This window comes from Hoplias malabaricus, chromosome X2 (assembly GCF_029633855.1).
Source record: "Hoplias malabaricus isolate fHopMal1 chromosome X2, fHopMal1.hap1, whole genome shotgun sequence".
NCBI classification, from domain to species: domain Eukaryota; kingdom Metazoa; phylum Chordata; class Actinopteri; order Characiformes; family Erythrinidae; genus Hoplias; species Hoplias malabaricus.
Window position 1 is genome coordinate 26,349,996 of NC_089819.1, and position 21,992 is coordinate 26,371,987.

Below are 21,992 nucleotides of genomic sequence, written 5' to 3' on the forward strand. Positions count from 1 at the left end.
ATCGATTATTCATGTCTCGCTCTTGGCCTTTCTTCTGCCACTCGGAGCCACAGAGAGCTCCTGTAAATCCATATCTGTGTGTTTTCATCCATTCTTGGAGCTAAAAGTTCTGGACGTTGTTAGAAAATCAAATAAATCAGTGTCAAAGGACAACGGCAGAAACAAGACTCCTGACTTTATATAAACACCTCCCACTTCTCAGCAATGAAAGAGAAAACCCACACCCTCGCCACCTTAAAATGTACAGCAGGTCGAACCTGACACCTTTTTTCACACAGCTGTTACATTCAGACACTTTTACATGAATCTTCTGTTCCACCTTAAACGGTCCATTACATTCTTTATTCACATTTTCCATTCCACGTTAACTAGTTCAGCAAGTACCAAACTTTTCTTTCCACCTTAAATGCTTCAGCAGTTACATTCGAATACAGGCTGAGCTTTCTACCCCTCCCCCACAATGTTCTTCCCTAGAACACCATTGTTTATGTTCTAGATATGTGATTGCGTGAGTGACTGGGTGAGTGTGTGAGTGACTGGGTGAGTGTGTGAGTGACTGGGTGAGTGACTGTCTGAGTGTGTGAGGGACTCGGTGAGTGTGTGAGTGACTGAATGAATGTGTAAGTGACTGGTTAAGTGTGTGAGTGACTGGGTGATTGTGTGAGTTACTGGATGAGTGTTTGAATGACTGCATCCATTTTTTCCAGAAAGATTGTCACCGTGACATTCCCGATCAGGACTGAAGGCTGGTGGGGTCCCTGCGCCTCTAGGGCAGTGCTGGAGCTCCCTAATGTGTTTAAAAACCAGCGTGGAGGGAATTAAACTCATCCTTTCCCTCTGTCTCCTCCAGAGACAGCTTCTCTTTTAAGGCGGAGGCGTTGGTTTTTAAGGCGCTGCCTCGAGATTCAAGGTCTTCGAAGTAAACGAGGAGAGATTCTATTTTCTGATAAGAACCGAAAGAGAGAAAGCTCCCTGATTCCACACACGCCTCCAAGGAACTCTCCGGAGAACTGAGGAGTGAGTCTCTAAGGAACGGTGTTCCTTCTCTAATCTCCACAGAGGACAGAGCCCACAGCATCACTAGCTCTAGCAGGATGACACACAAGATGTCACACAGAGCCTTAGATACAGATTGTTGTTTACGCAGTCTTTAAAACCCAGCTTTAAACCCAGACTTTAAAATCTGAGCAACCACAGAGCAGCAACAGCCACCTGGGATACCAATGACCACTCAACACAATAGAAACCACATAAAATACCATAGCAACCACCTAGCAACATAACAACATCAATTAGGAATTTAATTGCAACCAGTTAGCAACACCATAGCAACTACTAGCAGTAATGCCTTAGCACAGGCTTGGGATAACAGAGCAATAACCGTGCAACCACCGGGAACACCATAGGAGTGGCCTAATAATAACACACTAACAATAACCACAAACACCATAGAAACCACCACAAATGCCATATCTACTACTCACACAGCCACACACTCATATGGACATCCAGCCACACCCACGTCTCCTTATATGGTCCCGGAGGAACGTAGTTTCTTCTCACCGTGTACTATGTGTATAGTTGACATTAAAGAATCTTTCAGTGATCTTCATCACCATTAAACCCACAGTCTTCACTCAAGACATCCTTTACAACCTGAGACATGTCTAACACCTCTCTCTCTCTCTCTCTCTCTCTCTCTGCGCGTGCGCGCAGTTTGTCCGTGGTGGAGGTTTCTGGCGTTTTTGCCAACTTTTCTGATTCGCTTGACTTTTTCACTTTATATCCCTTATTTCTTTCTTTCTTTATGAGAGCTCAGTGAGGCGTTTGGTACCGAACTGTTTTTGGCCGGTGGTGAGGAGTTTGTGGCTGGAGTCATGGCCTCTGAGGCCGGTGTGGAGACGCCGTCTCCCCGCCATGGCGTCAGGTGTGTCCAGGAGAGTGAGGCGACGTTAGAGGAGTTTGTGTTAGCGGTCGGGGAGCAGGTTGGATATGAGAATATTGAATCGGTTTCTCGAATGGACAAAGCGGTGGTGGTGTTTTTGTTGAAGGAGAGCTGTGTAAGCAGTCTGATTAAGTCGGGGATCCGGGTGAGGGGAGAGCTGGTGCAGGTCAGCCCTGTGCGTGCACCCGCGACCCGCGTTGTGGTTTCGAATGTCCCGCCGTTCATTACAAACGAGGCGTTATTGAGAGAACTGGCTCGGTTCGGCTAATTCGCCGGCGACATGAGAAAGATTCCGATCGGTTTTAAAAATCCACTGATTAAACATGTCATGTCTTTTAGGAGACAGGTTTTCATGGTTTTAAATAACCGCAATCAAACTTTAAATGTGAGTTTTAGAGTTAGACACGAGGAGGGCTCGTACATAGTGTTCGCGAGTACGGAAAAACTCCGCTGTTTTGAGTGTGGAGACATCGGCCATAAACAGTTCGGCTGCCCGCACAGAAAAGAGCAGCAGGAGGGGGATAATGAACAGACTGGTTTAATGGAGGGGCAGCAGGTAGGGGACAGAGGTGGGGAGGTGGTTGAGGAAGTAGCTGAGGTTGTAGCCGAGGAGGTAGTTGAGGTGGTAGCTGAGGTCTCGGGGCCTGAGAGGAGGCCTGAACCCGTCAGCTCTGCAGGTGGGGAGGGGGTAGATGGGGATGGGACTGAGGCCTCCATAAATGTAACCCTTAACAGTGGTGAGGATGATGTGAATGTTAGCAATGCATCTGTGAACACACCCAGTGACCCCACTGACTCGGTCGGGCCTAGTGTCAGCACCCACAGAAAGGCCCGGTGTAAAACTGATAAACCCGTGAAGGATGATGGACAGTCAGTTTTGATGAAGGATGACGTTATCGTGGGCCGTGTGCATGATGAGTGTCTCGGTGACTCGGTGGACGCTGTGCTGGACTCTGAGGAGGACAGCGTGGTATCAGACTGTTCAGGGCTGTCTGAGTTACCTGTCAGTGTGTCCTGTAGACCGGGCTCTTCGACCCAGGCCGGTCCGTCTGAGGCCTCGTCTGACATAACTGACCCCCCAGTGGATGTGTATTCTCTCACAAAGATTAACCGGTTTTTGAATGTCACTAAAGGCAAGAGGAATGTGTCCTTAGAAAGCTACTTCTCTGACACTGAAAAGTTCATTAGATCTGTGCAGTACGCCTCTAAACACGAGAACTACATGACACTGTCCCCTAAGAGACGGTTCAGACTCAGGAAGTGGCTGACGACCGCACGGAAAAGTCTATCTATTTCCGATGAGTAGGTCTTTATGGCACATCTGTGTCTCTGAGGCCTACTGCTTTTCCCTGTGAACACTGAGGAGAATTTTGAAGACGACTGGATTACTGGATATCGACAGTGTGTACAGCGCACGCAGCACAGTGGAGTTTACACACTGTTCGTGTGGTGGGAGCACTGCTGGACTCTGGAGGTAGGTGCTGTTTTGGATCAACGGCCCCTAAGAAACGGAAGCCTCATGATAGGGCACCAGACATGGGCTACTGCTGCCAGGGTGAGTACTGTCCGAAAAGTGGAGACAGGCTGTTGTTCTCAGCCGGAGCCTGTCCATTGCCTCTTTATTGACTGCTCACAGTTGACTGTCCCCTTTGGATTTTTAACACGGACTATGACAGCCTCGTCTGAGGAATCTCCACTGGACTCTCATTTGTTGGAGAAACAGAGTGGGGATTCGAGCTCTTTGAGCTGGATGAGAGACTGGAGTGTTTTTGAATCTGAAGGACATTATGTATTTTTGTTTTGTTTAGTATTTGAACATGGGGTGTGCTGATCAGGCAATGTAATGTAATGGTGTGGTGATGGTGTGTGTGTGTGTGTGTGTGTTTAATGTTTATTATGTGGACTAAGGGTTTGTTAAATTGATATCTTTTGGTTAATTGTTAAATAAAGTGAATTTAAGTCTCAAGTCTCTCTCTCTCTCTCCCTCTCTGTTTTTCTCTCTGTCTGTCTCTCTCTATTTCTCTCTCACTGTCTGTCTCTCTCTATTTCTCTCTCACTGTCTGTCTCTTGCTCTCTGTCTCTCTGTTTCTCTCTCACTCTGTTTCTCTCTCTCTCTCTCTCTCTCTCTCTCTCTCTCTCTCTCTCTCTCTCTCTCAGGGTGGAGCCAATCTTGGCGAGGATTAAAGAAGATAACTCGAGGATAATTCTGCCTGCGATTGATAATATAAAGTTTAACTCGTTCGAGGTGCAGCAGTACGCTAACGCTGCTCACGGCTACAACTGGGGTCTGTGGTGTATGTACATCATTCCGCCTCAGGATTGGCTGGACAAAGGAGACGAGACCGCCCCCATCAGGTAAACCGACCAATTTAATTACTGATTTCAGACAGTGACCTCGAAACGTAATGGTAAAGACGTACTGGCTGTAAACTACATGTACGCATCACTACCTCGCATACACAGGGTGCAGTACACACGTAAACGGTAGGGGGCAGTTACGTTCCCGACGCACACAGGTGTCTACGCCAACGCACAGCACAAAGATCAAACGTCTACCAACAAACCTGCTTTAATCTGCTTTAACTACGAAGAGTGATGAGATCAAAACCATCCGCTCTTAACCCTGTCTCACTCCTAACCTCCGAGTAGAAGATTTTGGTTTGTTTCATTCACCGCCCTGAATCACCTTGGACCAGTTTCTTCCGGTAAATCTTTGGAGCGTCTGACTGTGGTGTAAAGTATCAGAGCTGCAGAGGGGTGTTTAATTATTGATGAATCTGACAGAGATGAGAGTGAAATATGACCCAGTTTTTACAGCAGATCAGACCTCAGCTCAACTTCTTCGCTCTGAGTTATCTCCCACACACATTCCACCACAAACAGAACCGAGAAACTATGGGGGAACATCTGTGAGGTCACATCTGAAGTGGAGCTGGAGGGAGAGTGTGTCATCAACTTCCCGACATGTTTCCTATTCTAATTTGTCATTCCACCTTAAATGGTGGAACAGTTACATTCTGGTGTTACAGTTACATTCTAAATGTCACAGCTGTTACATTCTGTTATCTCTTTTCCACCTTAAATGTTGCAGCAGTTACAGTCTGGTGCCTCTGGTCCACCTTAAATGTCACAGCTGTTACATTCTGTTATCTCTTTTCCACCTTAAACTGTACAACGTTTAGACTGTGATGCCTCTTTTCAACCTTAAAAAGTGTAAAGGATAAATCTAGAAGGTAATTGCTGCATGATTTAAGGTGGAATGGTGCATTTAAACAGTCGAAATAGAGTCAACGTGCAGTCCATGTTCTGTTCTTCATATTCATATCTCTCTCTCTCTCTCTCACTCTCTTGCTCTCTCTGTATCTAGAACCCCTGCGATGATCGGCTGCTCCTTTGTGGTGGATCGGGAGTACTTTGGAGAGATCGGACTCCTGGATCCGGGTATGGAAGTTTACGGAGGTGAAAATATCGAGCTGGGAATGAGGGTGCGTATCACATTCACATCCATTTACAGTTGCGCTGGTGTTCCGGGTGATCGCTAGGCAGTGACTGGATTATAATGGGTGCTTGCTAAGTTGTTGTTGGTGGTCACTATGCTAGGCAGCGTGGTTGCTATGGTGAAACTTGGTTGTCACTATTGTGGGCAGGTTGGTAGCTATGGTGATACTCAGTGGTTGCTATTGTATATCAGGTGGGTTCTATAGTGTCATGAAGTGGTTGCCATGTTATATGAATGTAACTGTTGTCTATTTAAGGTGAACCAGAGGCATGAGGAGGTGCTGTGGTGTTACAGACTGTGGCTAGGTTTGTAAAGTGGGGCAGATGATGAAAAAGTTGGTATAGAGGTAACCTACGTGTGCATGACAGAAATTACAGCAAATTAATCAATGAATGCATGCATATTATGGATGGATAGACTGCTGGATGGAGGAATGGACAGGTGGCTGGATGGATGGAGGGATGGATAGACAGCTGGATGGAAGGGGAATAGACAGCTGGATGGAGGGATGGATAGATGGCTGGATGGAGGAATGGATGGATGGAGGGATGGATAGACAGCTGGATGGAGGGATGGATAGTTGGCTGGATGGAGGGATGGATAGTTGGCTGGATGGAGGGATGGATAGTTGGCTGGATGGAGGGATGGATAGATGGCTGGATGGAGGGATGGATAGACGGCTGGATGGAGGGATGGATAGATGGCTGGATGGAGGGATGGGTAGACGACTGGATGGAGGGATGGGTAGACGACTGGATGGAGGGATGGATAGATTGCTGGATGGAGGGATGGATAGACGACTGGATGGAGGGATGGATAGATTGCTGGATGGAGGGATGGATAGACGACTGGATGTAGGGATGGATAGATTGCTGGATGGAGGGATGGATAGACGACTGGATGTAGGGATGGATAGATTGCTGGATGGAGGGATGGATAGACAGCTGGATGGAGGGATGGATAGACAGCTGGATGGAGGGATGGATAGACAGCTGGATGGAGGGGTGGATAGATTGCTGGATGGAGGGATGTATAGACGACTGGATGGAGGGATGGATAGATTGCTGGATGGAGGGCTGGATAGACGACTGGATGTAGGGATGGATAGATTGCTGGATGGAGGGCTGGATAGACGACTGGATGTAGGGATGGATAGATTGCTGGATGGAGGGATGGATAGACTGCTGGATGGAGGGATGGATAGACTGCTGGATGGAGGGATGGATAGACAGCTGGATGGAGGGATGGATAGACAGCTGGATGGAGGGATGGATAGACAGCTGGATGGAGGGATGGATAGACTGCTGGATGGAGGGATGTATAGACGACTGGATGGAGGGATGGATAGACGACTGGATGGAGGGATGGATAGACAGCTGGATGGAGGGATGGATAGACAGCTGGATGGAGGGATGGATAGACAGCTGGATGGAGGGATGTATAGATTGTTGGATGGAGGGATGGATAGATTGCTGGATGGAGGGATGTATAGACGACTGGATGGAGGGATGGATAGATTGCTGGATGGAGGGCTGGATAGACGACTGGATGGAGGGATGGATAGACTGCTGGATGGAGGGATGGATAGATTGCTGGATGGAGGGATGGATAGATTGCTGGATGGAGGGATGGATAGACAACTAGATGGAGGGATGGATAGATTGCTGGATGGAGGGATGGATAGGCAGCTGGATGGAGGGGTGTATAGATTGCTGGATGGAGGGATGGATAGACAGCTGGATGGAGGGATGGATAGACAGCTGGATGGAGGGATGGATAGATTGCTGGATGGAGGGATGTATAGACGACTGGATGGAGGGATGGATAGATTGCTGGATGGAGGGCTGGATAGACGACTGGATGGAGGGATGGATAGACTGCTGGATGGAGGGATGGATAGATTGCTGGATGGAGGGATGGATAGATTGCTGGATGGAGGGATGGATAGACAACTAGATGGAGGGATGGATAGATTGCTGGATGGAGGGATGGATAGGCAGCTGGATGGAGGGGTGTATAGATTGCTGGATGGAGGGATGGATAGACAGCTGGATGGAGGGATGGATAGACAGCTGGATGGAGGGATGGATAGACAGCTGGATGGAAGGATGGATAGACAGCTGGATGGAGGGATGGATAGATGACTCGATGAAGGAATGGATAGATTGCTGGATGGATGGATGGATGGATAGTTGGCTGGATGGAGGGATGGATAGTTGGCTGGATGGAGGGATGGATAGACGACTGGATGGAGGGATGGATAGACGACTGGATGGAGGGATGGATAGATTGCTGGATGGAGGGATGGATAGACGACTGGATGGAGGGATGGATAGATTGCTGGATGGAGGGATGGATAGAAGGCTGGATGGAGGGATGGATAGATGACTGGATGGAGGGATGGATAGATGACTGGATGGAGGGATGGATAGATGACTGGATGGAGGGATGGATAGACAGCTGGATGGAAGGATGGATAGACGACTGGATGGAGGGATGGATAGACAGCTGGATGGAGGGATGGATAGACGGCTGGATGGAGGGATGGATAAACGGCTGGATGGAGGGATGGATAAACAGCTGGATGGAGGGATGGATAAACGGCTGGATGGAGGGATGGATAGATTGCTGGATGGAGGGATGGACAGACGTCTGGATGGAGGGATGGACAGACTGGATGGAGGGATGGACAGACGACTGGATGGAGGGATGGACAGACGACTGGATGGAGGGATGGACAGACGACTGGATGGAGGGATGGATAGACGGCTGGATGGAGGGATGGATAGACGGCTGGATGGAGGGATGGATAGACGGCTGGATGGAGGGATGGATAGACGGCTGGATGGAGGGATGGATAGACGGCTGGATGGAGGGATGGATAGACAGCTGGATGGAGGGATGGATAGACAGCTGGATGGAGGGATGGATAGATGTCTGGATGGAGGGATGTGTGCACAGATGTGTTTGTGTTTGATAAACATTACGATATAATTGTCATATTTTGAGCATTATTTGAACTTTCAGCAAGAACTTTAGGAGACATTAGGATTTTAAAATAAAAACAGTGTAAATATCTTAAATAGATCAAATGAAAACACAAATAAATCATAAACTAGACAAAAGAACAGAGCGAGTGGCTAAAACCCTGCAGATGTTCATTCTTCTGGAAACACACACACAACACAGTGGACAACACTGGGGAACTGTCCGTACATCGTACAATAAACCGACAATGTGATTATCGTGACAGATGTAGCTGTGCTATCAGAAAACCTCTCTGGTCCAGACTGGAGCCCTGGCCCTGGAGTGCCCCACTGTGTGGAGCACTGGGCAGTGAGAGCGCGCTGTACTTCTCCTGAGGGAGGGGGCGCTGTTCTGGGACGTTAGCTCCTGGTGCTAATTCACTCTTCAGCCTCTCTCGCATGAAATTAGAATTCCTCTCGTCTGGAAACAGGAAGAGTTTAATCATACTTCTCTCCGGTTCCTTCCCCCAGAATCCTGAGACCGCTCCGGGGGTCAACAGCACTCACACATCTGCGTCTGCACCAGGAAACGCCTCGCCCCGAGGAAGAGAAATAAGCTTTTCCATTTTCCGTTCTCTCGTTCCGGCAGCAGACGAGCTTTAAGGCTGTGAGAACTCAAGGATGTGGATTTCTCGTTAAGAAGCATCACAGCTGTTTAAATTCAGAAATGACACTCTTCACTGGAGTGGAACGTCCTTGAGAGAGAGGGAGAGAAAACAGAGAGAGAGAGAGAGAGAGAGAGAGAGAGAGAGAGAGAGAGAGAGAGAGAGAGAGAAAACAGAGAGAGAGAGAGAGAGAGAGAGAGAAAACAGAGAGAGAGAAAACAGAGAGAGAGAGAGAGAGTTATTTAGATGTAAATGCTTTCGTTGACTCTGAAGCTCTTTTCTGCTCGTGAGCTCGTCTTTTTCTGGTTTATTCTTGAGCAGGTGGATGGCTTCATCTTCTCAACTCACAATGTAAAGTTATATAATTATAAATAATAAGGCTTTATCTGTATCCAGATTCCGTATGAAAATCTTTATTCCATATATCATCGCTATGAAAAAACATTCACTCATTCATAGTCTGTAGCCCTTTTCCAGTTCAGGGTCCTTCACAGGGCGACACACACTCACACATTCACTCACACCTACGGGCACTCCTGTGAATCAGACAGCGGTACCACGGACTGTGGAGCAGCTGGAGTCTCGTATTGAGAAAGAACTCTACTTTCAAACTCCACTCACAAACCTGAGTCTCCTCGGTTCCCAAATGCTCCCACAGCATCAGTAAAGGAAAGGGGATGGAGCTTAGCGCCAAACTCACCTCCGTCTCCACTTTTCTGGCAGGCGTCAGACTTTAACTGTGTTTATATTTACAGAGTACAGTCGAGATGCTCAGAGACAACGCTTGAGATCAGTTGAGGAGAATGAATACAGCACAGATTCCACTGAGTGTGAGAGTGTGAGGTGTAATTTAGTCTGTAATTCTGATGGAGTGGCAGGTGGAGTTAATGAAAGCTGAGAGAGTGAGAATGAATAATTCACTGTGCAAAACCATCACAGAATTCAATTATTTAGAAATCTGCTTTAAACGGTGTGATTACACGCCCAGCATCGGCTCCGGAGCAGCATCCTGATTAATGTTATTAATGTCCCACTCCGCATTAGCATTCCGGCTAAAGATAGAGTTTCTTTACTCTATGAGAAAGACTTTACGTAAATAAACACATCAATCACATCACAGTTCACTCCTTATCCATCTCTGTCTTACTCTGAGTTACAATTCCACCTTAAATGGTGCAGCAGGTACATTCTGCTGCTGACTCTACTGTTCTGCCAACTGGCCCACGGACACACAATGTAACACCAAATCATTTAAGGTGGACTGGAATCACCAGAATGTAACTGCTGACCTTTTAATGTGGACAGGGGAATGTAACTACTGCATATTTATAGTAGACCAGAGTTACCAGAATATACCTGATGCCCCATTTAAGGTGGAGCAGAGGTATCAGAATGTAACTCATGCATAAATAACAGCAGATCAGAGACAGTAGGGTGTAATGGCTGCCCATTTAAAGTGCACCACGTTGAGGATTGTTTTGAGCTTGTTTTGAGCCTGGTTGAGGAATATTTGAGCTTGTTTTGAGCCTGGTTGAGGAATTTTTGAGCTTGTTTTGAGCCTGGTTGAGGAATGTTTGAGCTTGTTTTGAGCCTGGTTGAGGATTGTTTGAGCTTGTTTTGAGCCTGGTTGAGGATTGTTTGAGCTTGTTTTGAGCCTGGTTGAGGAATGTTTGAGCTTGTTTTGAGCCTGGTTGAGGAATGTTTGAGCTTGTTTTGAGCCTGGTTGAGGATTGTTTGAGCTTGTTTTGAGCCTGTTTGAGAAATGTTTGAGCTTGTTTTGAGCCTGGTTGAGGAATGTTTGAGCTTGTTTTGAGCCTGGTTGAGGATTGTTTGAGCTTGTTTTGAGCCTGTTTGAGAAATGTTTGAGCTTGTTTTGAGCCTGGTTGAGGAATTTTTGAGCTTGTTTTGAGCCTGGTTGAGGAATGTTTGAGCTTGTTTTGAGCCTGGTTGAGGAATGTTTGAGCTTGTTTTGAGCCTGGTTGAGGATTGTTTGAGCTTGTTTTGAGCCTGTTTGAGAAATGTTTGAGCTTGTTTTGAGCCTGGTTGAGGAATTTTTGAGCTTGTTTTGAGCCTGGTTGAGGAATGTTTGAGCTTGTTTTGAGCCTGGTTGAGGAATGTTTGAGCTTGTTTTGAGCATGGTTGAGGAATGTTTGAGCTTGTTTTGAGTCTGGTTGAGGGATGTTTTGAGCTTGTTTTGAGTCTGGTTGAGGAAAGTTTTGAGCTTCTTCTGAGCCTGGTTGAGGAATATTTGAGCTTGTTTTGAGTCTGGTTGGAGCTTGTCTCAGAGCTTGCTTTGATCTTGATTGAAGTTTGCATTGGAGATTGAGACAAGGCTGTTCTGTTTTTAATTTCATCTTATTCTGAGCGATTTGTAAAAGTGCTTGTTTGGTTGGATTGTGTGTTACACCAAGATCAAATGCACTCTTAAAAATAAAGGTGCTACCAAGGAGGAATGTTCTACCATTGTGGGGAAACAGAGTACTTTTTGGCTGTTTACATTCAGAAGCTCTGCATCTTTTAAGGTGGAGTGGTGTGTGTGAGTAAGAAGAGACTGTATCTTTTAATGTGGAGTGGTGTGTGTGAGTAAGAAGCGACTCTATCTTTTAAGGTGGAGCGGTGTGTGTGAGTAAGAAACGACTATCTTTTAAGGTGGAGCGGTGTGTGTGAGTAAGAAGCGACTGTATCTTTTAAGGTGGAGCGGTGTGTGTGAGTAAGAAGCGACTGTATCTTTTAAGGTAAAGCGGTGTGTATGAGTAAGAAGCGACTATCTTTTAAGGTGGAGTGGTGTGTGTGAGTAAGAAGCGACTGTATCTTGTTGGTGTCTGAAGTGTAAATTGTCTGTAAGTGTTTATTCATTGTTTGAATTCCCACAGAAACTCATGTGTAACTCGAGCTGTTTAGTTTTGTAGCACTTTCGCTCTGTGTTTACTTTCATACAGTTAGCGCTCTCCTGAATTTAGAGTCAGTTCCACCTTAAGTAATGTAACTGTAGCAGCAAAAATAAGTCAGTGTGACCCCCCTATGGAGCAGGAACAGAGCAACATCCTCATCCCGGTTGGTGCTTTTCAGCGTTTGGAGTCTCTCCGTTGTCTAAAAACCTCCAGATGGCGATTCTCTGCCGTGAGCAGAGAGAGAGAAAGCCTAGCACCGGACCCAGACACTGGTTTTTTACCCATTTACAGACACTGGGGCTTCGTAAACACATTAGAGCGGTTTCCAGAGCAAACTGACTCTTATTTATTATCATTACATAATTAATAATTGTGACATTATTTCACCAGGTGCTCTCATTGTAAATTGGTACCAAGAGTTAAGTACAGAATAAGTGAAGATACAATGTGTTTCAACAAATACTTAGTGCTCACTTAAAGGAACACTAGGTTTGATTTGGTATTTTTGCTCCTGAGGACCCCCTACAGTTGTAGAGTGTAATTCATATTTACAGCACTATCTTGAAATCAGATGGGGAAGGAGTGGGTATGTTTTTCTAATCTCCTCCAAAAGTTACTTAATGCAGTTTCTGCAAGGCCCGAGTGACTATGACAGAGGCTCTGTTCTCCCTGTTACAGCTTAAGTGGAGCATCACAATGATTTTGAAGTTATAATTTTCAGGTAAAAATACTTCCTTATGTTCCTTTAGTTCTCGACTGTATCAGAGGCCGCAGAGGAGTCCAGAAGAATCAGAGCCAGTGACAGCTGGCTTATCTTCAGCATGGAGCTTCCCAGTCACTGCTCTGAAGGCAGTTTTTGCTGGGGGTGGTGGTTTGATCATAGGCTGCACATTTAGGAATGTTTAAAACTGCTTGCTTCTGCAGCTTCGCTTCTGCTGCTCTGCATCATTCTGTTACAGGATGGTGGGGCTACCCACTGCCACCTCTTCATAAAATACCACCAAAATAAAAAAAAGCAGCTGTGCATCACATCAGCACTGCTGTTGCCTGGAGTTGGACAGTAGAGCTGATATTAGCTGCTCCTGAAATTATATTGTGCTTCTCGAGGGCTTTTGAACACACGGTTGAAATCAATAAAATAAAGTAGAAGATTTCTTTGGCTCACGCAGTGAGAGCTAAACAAGTGTTTGTTTATGCGATTTGCAAAGAGCCTATGCTGTGCTTTTTAATAATTTTTATTTGTGTGAAGCTCTTTTGTTGGATTTAAATGATCAATTTGATTGATATTAAGTATTTAGCTCAGGGTTTAGCCACTGTTTTTCAGCAGGTAAACGCCTCTTTTGCTCCCGAAGCTGAATAAACAGAGAAACAGAGCGAGACAAAAGAGCGACAGAGGGAGGAGAAGGGAGGGAGTGAAGGTGAAGTAAGTTAATGGGAAACAAATGACATTAGGAGGGTTCAGCCGCAGCAAGATGGTGCTTTAATGTGAGTTAAATTGTGCAAAATGCCAGAGAGGGAGATTAAAACCTCTCAGAAATGGCTCAAATTGGTACTTAAAGCCCCAGCTGATTGCACACGGTTCTATTTTTAAAAACCTTCTCACGTTTTTAGTGGGAGAAGTTTTATACTTAATGAGTTTTAAAGAAAGTGGAGGTTGTAACGAGGCTGGTTGTGTATTCTGGGACTGTTCTGCCACTGGAGGTTGATACTGAAGCCAATAAATCAATACTCCTGATCAGTAAAAGTGCATAAAACACTGAGCTAACTGCTCTACACAAACAAATATGTAGGTGTAAGTTAAATGTTCAGGGCTTTTATAGAACTAGCAATGCATCCAAATCTACTGAGACCATATAAAGCAGCAGTGCTAGCAGTTAGCAGTAAATTGACACACATGGTGTTAACACATAACACTGCTGTGCCACACAGCTGAAATCATATTGTCAGGTTTTAACCTTGCCCTCCTATGATTCTGGCTTTTTTCAGGTGTTCTGCTTCTTGTTTAATTTTTTCCCTCGCATGTTTTCTGTGTATATTCTCCAAAGATGTCATGTGTTTCTACTTCCATGCCTCTTTTTGTCATGTGTCCTGTTCAAAGGTGTTTCTTGTCAGTCCTTGTGTATTTAAATGGTTTCTGATGTCTTTGTGTTTGTTCATTTTGTCACGTGAAGGAGTCATGGAAGGCGTAGACATATGCATAAGTAGGCTTTGGGACATATCACTTCACTCGAAACAAACAACAATGAACAACAAATGCTAATGACACAGAGGGAGCTGAAAAAGTATCACACAATGAGAAGCACCTGTGAGCACTGTCAGGATTTGGCTAGGGGACAGGACAGGGAGAAACACACGTGACTTCATGGACAGGCACGGCATTGTCAGGTTTGCGGACGATACCACAGGTGCGGGGCACATCATCAGGAATGTTCTCCTTCTGTCAATGTTTGAATTAAAAATGTTATTAATATCCTTTAACTTGGAAAGAGCTCAGTGCAAAGAAACTGTTATTGGGTTAAAAAGCCACAAGAACTGCTGTAGAGCACTGGATCTGTGTTCTCTGAAATGATGGAGATCAAGCCAATACCTCTGGGATAAGTTGGAGTAATGTGTGTGATTCAGAACCACTGAAGATTATGTGACTGAATGCAATCAGATCCTCATAGAAATGTTCCATCATCTAATGTAAAGCCTTTCCAGGAGAGCAGAGAGTGTTCCTGCAGTGAAGAGGGACATAGTCCTGATTAATGCCCCTTGGGTCTGAGGGGACCGTTGGATGAGTAGATGATCTGAAAATTGACCAAAATACCTTTAACTACATGTAAATAGCCTTGAGGAAAGTAGATCCTTGGACCCCAACCTCTGAACCCAGATGCTGAGCTGCAACAGGTTGATTGATAATGCCTCCTTTCATTTGAGAAACTGATCGATATTCACCCAGTAACTCCCCGAATGATATTGATCTCTCAGGACACAGACATTAGTTTAAAGTGGAGATCAATGAACCAGAGTTAATGAAGTGAGAGATATTTACTGCAGATCTTTTACTTTAATCCGGTCAGAGAGGGTTTGAGAAAACAGAAGAAACTCCACTACAACATAAATGACCACTGCCTCAGAGTAAACAGGGAAATGAGGAGAGACAGCAGATAAAATAATAAAACTAACTATAGAAAAGGAAATGAGGGTGTGGTGGGTCCGGCCTTCTGTAAATATATATATATATATATATATATATATATATATATATATATATATATATATATATATATATATATATATATATATATATATATATATAACAAATAAAAGATATACCCAGTTTTTGCAGCAGTGGGTCAGTGTGTATTTTGTGTGTAATTCCAGGTGTGGCAGTGTGGGGGTGGTATGGAGGGGTTGAATTGTGTAATTCTGTGTATTTTGTGCATAATTCCAGGTGTGGCAGTGTGGGGGTGGTATGGAGGTGTCGAAGTGTGTAATTCCATGTGTGGCAGTGTGGGGGTGGTATGGAGGGGTTGAAGTGTGTAATTATGTGTATTTTGTGTGTAATTCCAGGTGTGGCAGTGTGGGTGCAGTATGGAGGTGTTTATGAGTGTGTAACTCTATGTATTTTGTGCGTAATTCCAGGTGTGGCAGTGTGGGGGCAGTATGGAGGTTCTACCTTGTGCTCGAGTCGCACACATCGAAAGAACGAAAAAACCGTACAATAATGACATCGACTACTACGCCAAGCGGAACGCTCTGCGTGCGGCGGAGGTGTGGATGGACGAGTTTAAGTCGCATGTTTACATGGCCTGGAACATCCCCATCAACGTATGTCTGGATTTACCCTGTACCTACTCTAATGTCCGCACAGCTGTTACAGATGTGTGAGAAATCCTGTGTTAAACATCACTGCCCCCGTGTGGAGAACCTGCTCCATGGAGCATAAAGTAAATAAACCTGAAGCTATGAATTCCAAAACAGATGAGGAATCAAATGGCTTTAAAGCGTGTTGTACCTGAATGGTTTATGAATGAATGGTGAACTAGTTTATGCTCCACAGAGCGGGTCTCTCACATGGACATCTTTATCAGGACGTCAGATGGTTCTCAAACAATTCTAGGGAGCAGCCATGGCCAAATAGTTAGACAGGAGAAATTTGCACCAGAAGGTTGTTGGTTCAAATCCCAAGACCAGCAGGGGAACTGGAGGTGGGGAGGAGTGAAGGATTAGCACTGTCTCCTCCCTCAACAACCACAGCTGAGGGGCTCTCAACAAGACACCTAACCCCCAGCTGCATCCTGGGGCTGTGGATGGCTGACCACCACTTTGGGTGTGTGTTCACTGCCCCTAATGCACTAGTGTGTCCTTTAGCTAACACCGTCCCACCCTAAGATGTCCACCACCACAGTCCCAGCACGGAGATGCTGGTCTGAAGTATAACAAGCCGATAAAGTGTGAGCAGGTCCTTTATGGTCCATGCTCCTCTGCATTTACGCTCCTCCTCTGGAGGAGATTTATAGCTATTCTTGGGTATCTTTTAAACTTTTTGCTGTAAAAGTTTTAAAAAATTTTGCTGCATTTTTGAAGAATCATTTCAGCCGTGTTAGGTACAGTAGGTAGTTAAAGTGCCTCTTTCTTAAGGACCTCTTTAAGGAAATGGCCTCTTTATGTAGTTTTTACGTAGCTGAGGGTGCCCTGTGTAATTTTAAATGTTTTAAAGCTAGGGATAAGTCCTTTTCATGTTTTTTTAAATTTTACAATAATTCTACAATATTTTATAAAAATGTACAATCATTTCCAAGAAAAAGAGAGGAATTTAAATGCAAATCTGATAAAAAATAAACCCTAACTTAGGTTCTCCCCTCGCCTCCCGACTCTTTCCACGTCTCCTCAGAACCTGAAACTTCCATTTTTCAATTCCTAACCAAGCACAAAGTCAGTACCCAGCCGCGTTAGTGTCCGGCGTGTGGGCAGATGTCTGTGGGCAGATACTGGAGTGTGTAGCAGTGTGTTGTTGTTGTTTATTTGTTGTGTTGTCAGAATCCTGGAGTGGACTTTGGAGACGTCTCCGAGCGCGTAGCTCTGAGGAACAGACTGAAGTGTAAAAGTTTCCGCTGGTATCTGCAGAATGTTTATCCGGAGATGAGGATCTACAACAACACCATCACCTACGGAGAGGTCCGTTATTTACTTATTTACAAACCAGATTCCAAAAAAGTTGGGACACTAAACCAATTGTGAATAAAAACTGAATGCAATGATGTGGAGACGGCAAATGTCAATATTTTATTTGTAATAGAACATAGATGACAGATCAAAAGTGTAATCTGAGTAAATGTAACATTTTAAAGGAAAAATATGTTGATTCAAAATTTCACAGTGTCAACAAATCCCAAAAAAGTTGGGACAAGTAGCAATAAGTGGCTAAAACTCTACTGGATGCTCGTGATCTCCGGGCCCTTAAACGTCACTGCACCTCAAACAGGAATGCCACTGTCAAGGAATTAACAGAATGGGCTCAGGAATACTTCCAGAAAGCATTGTCAGTGAACACAATCCACCGTGCCATTGGCCGTTGCCAGCTGAAACTCTACAGTGCAAAGAGGAAGCCATTTCTAAGCAAGCTCCACAAGCTCAGACGTATGCACTGGGCCAGGGGTCTTTTAAAATGGAGTGTGGCAAAATGGAAGACTGTTCTGTGGTCAGATGAGTCACGATTTGAAGTTCTTTATGGAACACTGGGACGCCATGTCATCCGGACCAGAGAGGACAAGGATAACCCAAGTTGTTATCAACGCTCCGTTCAGAAGCCTGCATCACTGATGGTATGAGGTTGCATGAGTGCTTGTGGCATGGGCAGCTTGCATGTCTGGAAAAACACCATTAATGCAGAGAACTATGTTCAGGTTCTAGAACAACATATGCTCCCATCTAGACGCCGTCTCTTTCAGGGAAGACCCTGCATTTTTCAACAAGATAATGCCAGACCACATTCTGCAGCAATCACAACATCATGGCTACGTAGGAGAAGGATCCGGGTACTGAAATGGCAGCCTGCAGTCCAGATCTTTCACCTACAGAGAACATTTGGCGCATCATAAAGAGGAAGGTGCGACAAAGAAGGCCCAAGACGATTGAACAGTTAGAGGCCTGTATTAGACATGAATGGGAGAGCGTTCCTATTTCTAAACTTGAGAAACTGGTCTCCTCTGTCCCCAGACGTCTGTTGAGTGTTGTAAGAAGAAGGGGGGATGCCACACAGTGGTAAATCATGGCCTTGTCCCAACTTTTTTGGGATTTTTTAACGCCATGAAATTTTGAAACAACATATTTTTCCCTTAAAATGTTACATTTACTCAGTTTAAACTTTTGATCTGTGATTTGTGTTCTATTCTGTATAAAATATTAGATGTTGCCATCTCCACATCATTGCATTCAGTTTTATTCCCGATTTGTTTAGTGTCTCAACTTTTTTGGAATCCAGTTTGTACATCTCTGTGTTTTTTATAGAAATAAACTCAGTAGTAAACAACACTGTGCTACAACAAGGTAATTATTCATTCATCCATCCATTATCTGTAACCGCTTATCCAATTTAGGGTCGCGGGGGGTCCAGAGCCTACCTGGAATCATCGGGCGCAAGGCGGGAACACACCCTGGAGGGGACGCCAGTCCTTTACAGGGCAACACAGACACACACACATTCACTCACACACTCACACCTACGGACACTTTTGAGTCAACAAGGTAATTAGTGTTAGCTCATAAAGCCATGGAGCCTGTGATTAGCTGTCATTTTTACCACTGCAATAGTTTACAGCAATCAAAATGGACATGCTATTGACATGATAATGACCCAAGAACAGTAATGACAGGGTTAATGGCCAAAACTGACACAGGACCCAATGGACTTTCAAACACCACTCCTTATATGGACATCCAGCCACAACCACCACTCCTTATATGGACATCCAGCCACAACCACCACTCCTTATATGGACATCCAGCCACAACCACCACTCCTTATATGGACATCCAGCCACACCGACCACTCCTTATATGGACATTCAGTCACACCCACCACTCCTTATATGGACATCCAGCCACACCCACCACTCCTTATATGGACATCCAGCCACACCCACAACTCCTTATATGGACATCCAGCCACACCCACCACTCCTTATATGGACATCCAGACACACCCACCACTCCTTATATGGACATCCAGACACACCCACCACTCCTTATATGGACATCCAGCCACACCCACCACTCCTTATATGGACATCCAGCCACACCCACCACTCCTTATATGGACATCCAGCCACACCCACCACTCCTTATATGGACATCCAGCCACACTCACCACTCCTTATATGGACATCCAGCCACACTCACCACTCCTTATATGGACATCCAGCCGCACGCACCACTCTTTATATGGACATCCAGCCACACCAACCACTCCTTATATGGACATCCAGCTTTACCCTCAACACTTATGAGACACTACTTTGGTGCAACATTTTTCTAACCTTTACAAAAACATTGTGGGTCTGTATATCACTCTGTCCATCCGTCCATCCATGAAAACATCTCAAATGCAAATTACAGAGAAACAGCACGGTAACAGATACAGAGCAGTAGAAATGTGTAATGTGTTTTCAGGTGAGGAACAGTAAGGCGAGTGGGTACTGTTTGGATCAAGGATCAGAGGACGACAACAGAGCCATTCTTTACCCCTGCCACGGGATGTCCTCTCAGGTAATATCTCAGTAATAACTCTACAGTAATTCTACAATAACTCCTCTCAGGTAATGTCTCCATCCTATATTTATATAACAACTCTAATCAATACCTTGGCATGTTTTCTCAGATAATACCTATAAAACAACAAGAATTCTACACTAACCCTACAATGCCTCTATAATAATGCTACAGTAATCCTATAATAACTGTATAATAAACCTCTAAACTCTCCCTCTCAGGTAATAATCCTACAGTAGCTCTATAAACTCCCCCAGCGTTTCCTCTCTGGTCGTAACTCTGTATAAACTCTGTGTAAAATAGAGAAATGCTGTTTGGTTAAATGTGAATGTTTTTATTGAGTTATGAAGGAAGGACTGGATTCGGGTCATTTTTCCACTGTGAGTGAATTTAGAGGGAATTCACACTATATACAGTTTTATGCAAATAGTTCTGTCAGACCTTTCATGAAATTATAATACAATTATTAAATATTTAACACATCTAAAAGTAAATTAAGAACAAATGTACAATTGCAAACGCATGTATTCATGTCTGTTTCTTCTCTTCAAATGACGTTTCAAAAGTGTCTTCACTCACAACCTCTCAGGGGTTTTCTTTCTGTCTTCAGCGAGTTTCCTGACAGAGGGTCTTTATTTAGTGTTTTATTTCTGTTTCTCTGTCTCTCCTTCGTAGTTAGCGAGGTATTCGACAGAGGGTCTGCTGCAGCTCGGGCCCCTGGGGTCCACCACATTTTTGCCGGACACTAAATGCCTGGTGGATGACGGGAGGGGCCGGACCCCGACACTCAAAAAGTGTGATGCAGTGTCCAGGTCGTCTCAGAGACTCTGGGACTTCACACAGGTACAAGACCTCCTAGCAACAGCCTAACAACCTCCTAGGAACCACATAGCAACCACTTGGCAACAACAACACTAAAGCAACCACCCAGAAACTAACCTAGCGACACTGTAACAACCATCTGGGACACCAGAGCAGAAACCTAGTTACAACTAAATCCAAACAATCATGAGAGATATCATAGCAACTAGCTATGTCTTAGCAACAGCCAAGAACTTCCTAGCAACCACCTGGGAAACCTTTCAATCCTATTGATGACGTATTTTTATTTCTGCGGGTGCTTGGGCCTTTGATAAAATGGTAATTTTGCTGCTGAATAATTCCCCACAAAGTCTCTGACCATTCTGTACTTTCCTTCTTTTCCAGAACGGTCCGATAATCAGCCGGGACACCGGCCGCTGTCTGGAGGTGGAAATGTCCAAAGATGCGAACTTCGGGCTCCGGCTGGTGGTGCAGCGCTGCTCTGGACAGAAGTGGATGATTCGGAACTGGATCAAACACCCAAAACACTGAGGAAATAAGCCCTGCAGGAACGGAGAGGATGACGCCATGTAGTTGTACACTGTTCGGTTTCAGAGTGGACAGAACTAATACAAAAATGTGTGAGGTTACAGAGTGGACAGGACTCTATTGATGACGGGTTGCCATTTTGAAGCTGTGCAGCTCCAGCGCTGACTCAGAGAACGATGTGCAGTTTCAGAGTGGACATGCCTCTGCACGTTGGGGATTGATGAGGTTTCTGAGGTGCTGTGCTGTTGCAGAGTGGACGCTAATAATGACCCAGTGCAGTTTTGGAGCCGACCTGTGGTTACGGAGTGGACAAATCTGTAAAAAATAAATAAATAAATAAATAAATACAAACAATGTGCAGTTACAGAGTGGACAGTCTCTTAGATGAGCCTCAGAACTTGAATAATGATGCTGTGCCATTTCAGAGCGGACTGCTGGAGTCCTACAATGACACTGTACAGTTTCGGAGTGGACTCTGCAGTGTTGAAGTGGACAGGACTCTGTTGGAATGGATGGAATTCTCTAATGAATGGCACTGAGTCTAAAGCTCTGCTCTGTTGTCCTGCAGTTGTGGAGGGGACAGAGCTCTGAAGATGACACCGTGCAGTTTCAGAGTGGATTTTAATAATGACACAGTGCAGTTTCAGAGTGGACAAAGCTATAAAACTGAGGTAGTGCTGTTACAGAGTGGACCAGACTCTAATGATATCGCTGGCCAGGTTTGGAGTGGACATCAGGTTCGTTCTCTTTTCAGCAGCAGCGTCCAGAACCTGCGCAGTCAGAAACTTTCAGCCTTTTCCGGGTTTTGGAGAATATATCTGGACACACCGCTGGAACGCCGTGTCCCAGATTCAGAAACACAGCACTGCTATAACCTTCAACACTTCACAGAAGATTTTAAATACAATCATCAATAAGAAG

General features: G+C 45.0%; 1 protein-coding gene across 1 annotated transcript; it reads left to right on the forward strand.

Annotated features, from left to right (window-relative positions):
* The first annotated feature begins 1,864 nt into the window (after positions 1–1,864).
* LOC136676710 (polypeptide N-acetylgalactosaminyltransferase 9-like) lies at positions 1,865–21,992 on the forward strand. The gene is made up of 8 exons (XM_066653896.1): positions 1,865–1,927; positions 4,103–4,300; positions 5,313–5,430; positions 15,594–15,779; positions 16,992–17,129; positions 19,623–19,718; positions 20,397–20,564; positions 20,928–21,992. Exons 1-8 carry the CDS (start codon positions 1,878–1,880, stop codon positions 21,072–21,074), a joined length of 1,101 nt encoding a protein of 366 aa, XP_066509993.1. The 5' UTR covers positions 1,865–1,877; the 3' UTR covers positions 21,075–21,992.

Bases quoted from the DNA above. Each gene is read 5' to 3' on its own strand.
- LOC136676710 (XM_066653896.1), top strand. From the start codon at position 1,878: ATGGCCTCTGAGGCCGGTGTGGAGACGCCGTCTCCCCGCCATGGCGTC. The intron at 1,928-4,102 runs GTGTGTCCAGGA...TCTCTCTCTCAG, and splicing joins TCTCCCCGCCATGGCGTCAG to GGTGGAGCCAATCTTGGCGA. The intron at 20,565-20,927 runs GTACAAGACCTC...CTTCTTTTCCAG, and splicing joins GACTCTGGGACTTCACACAG to AACGGTCCGATAATCAGCCG.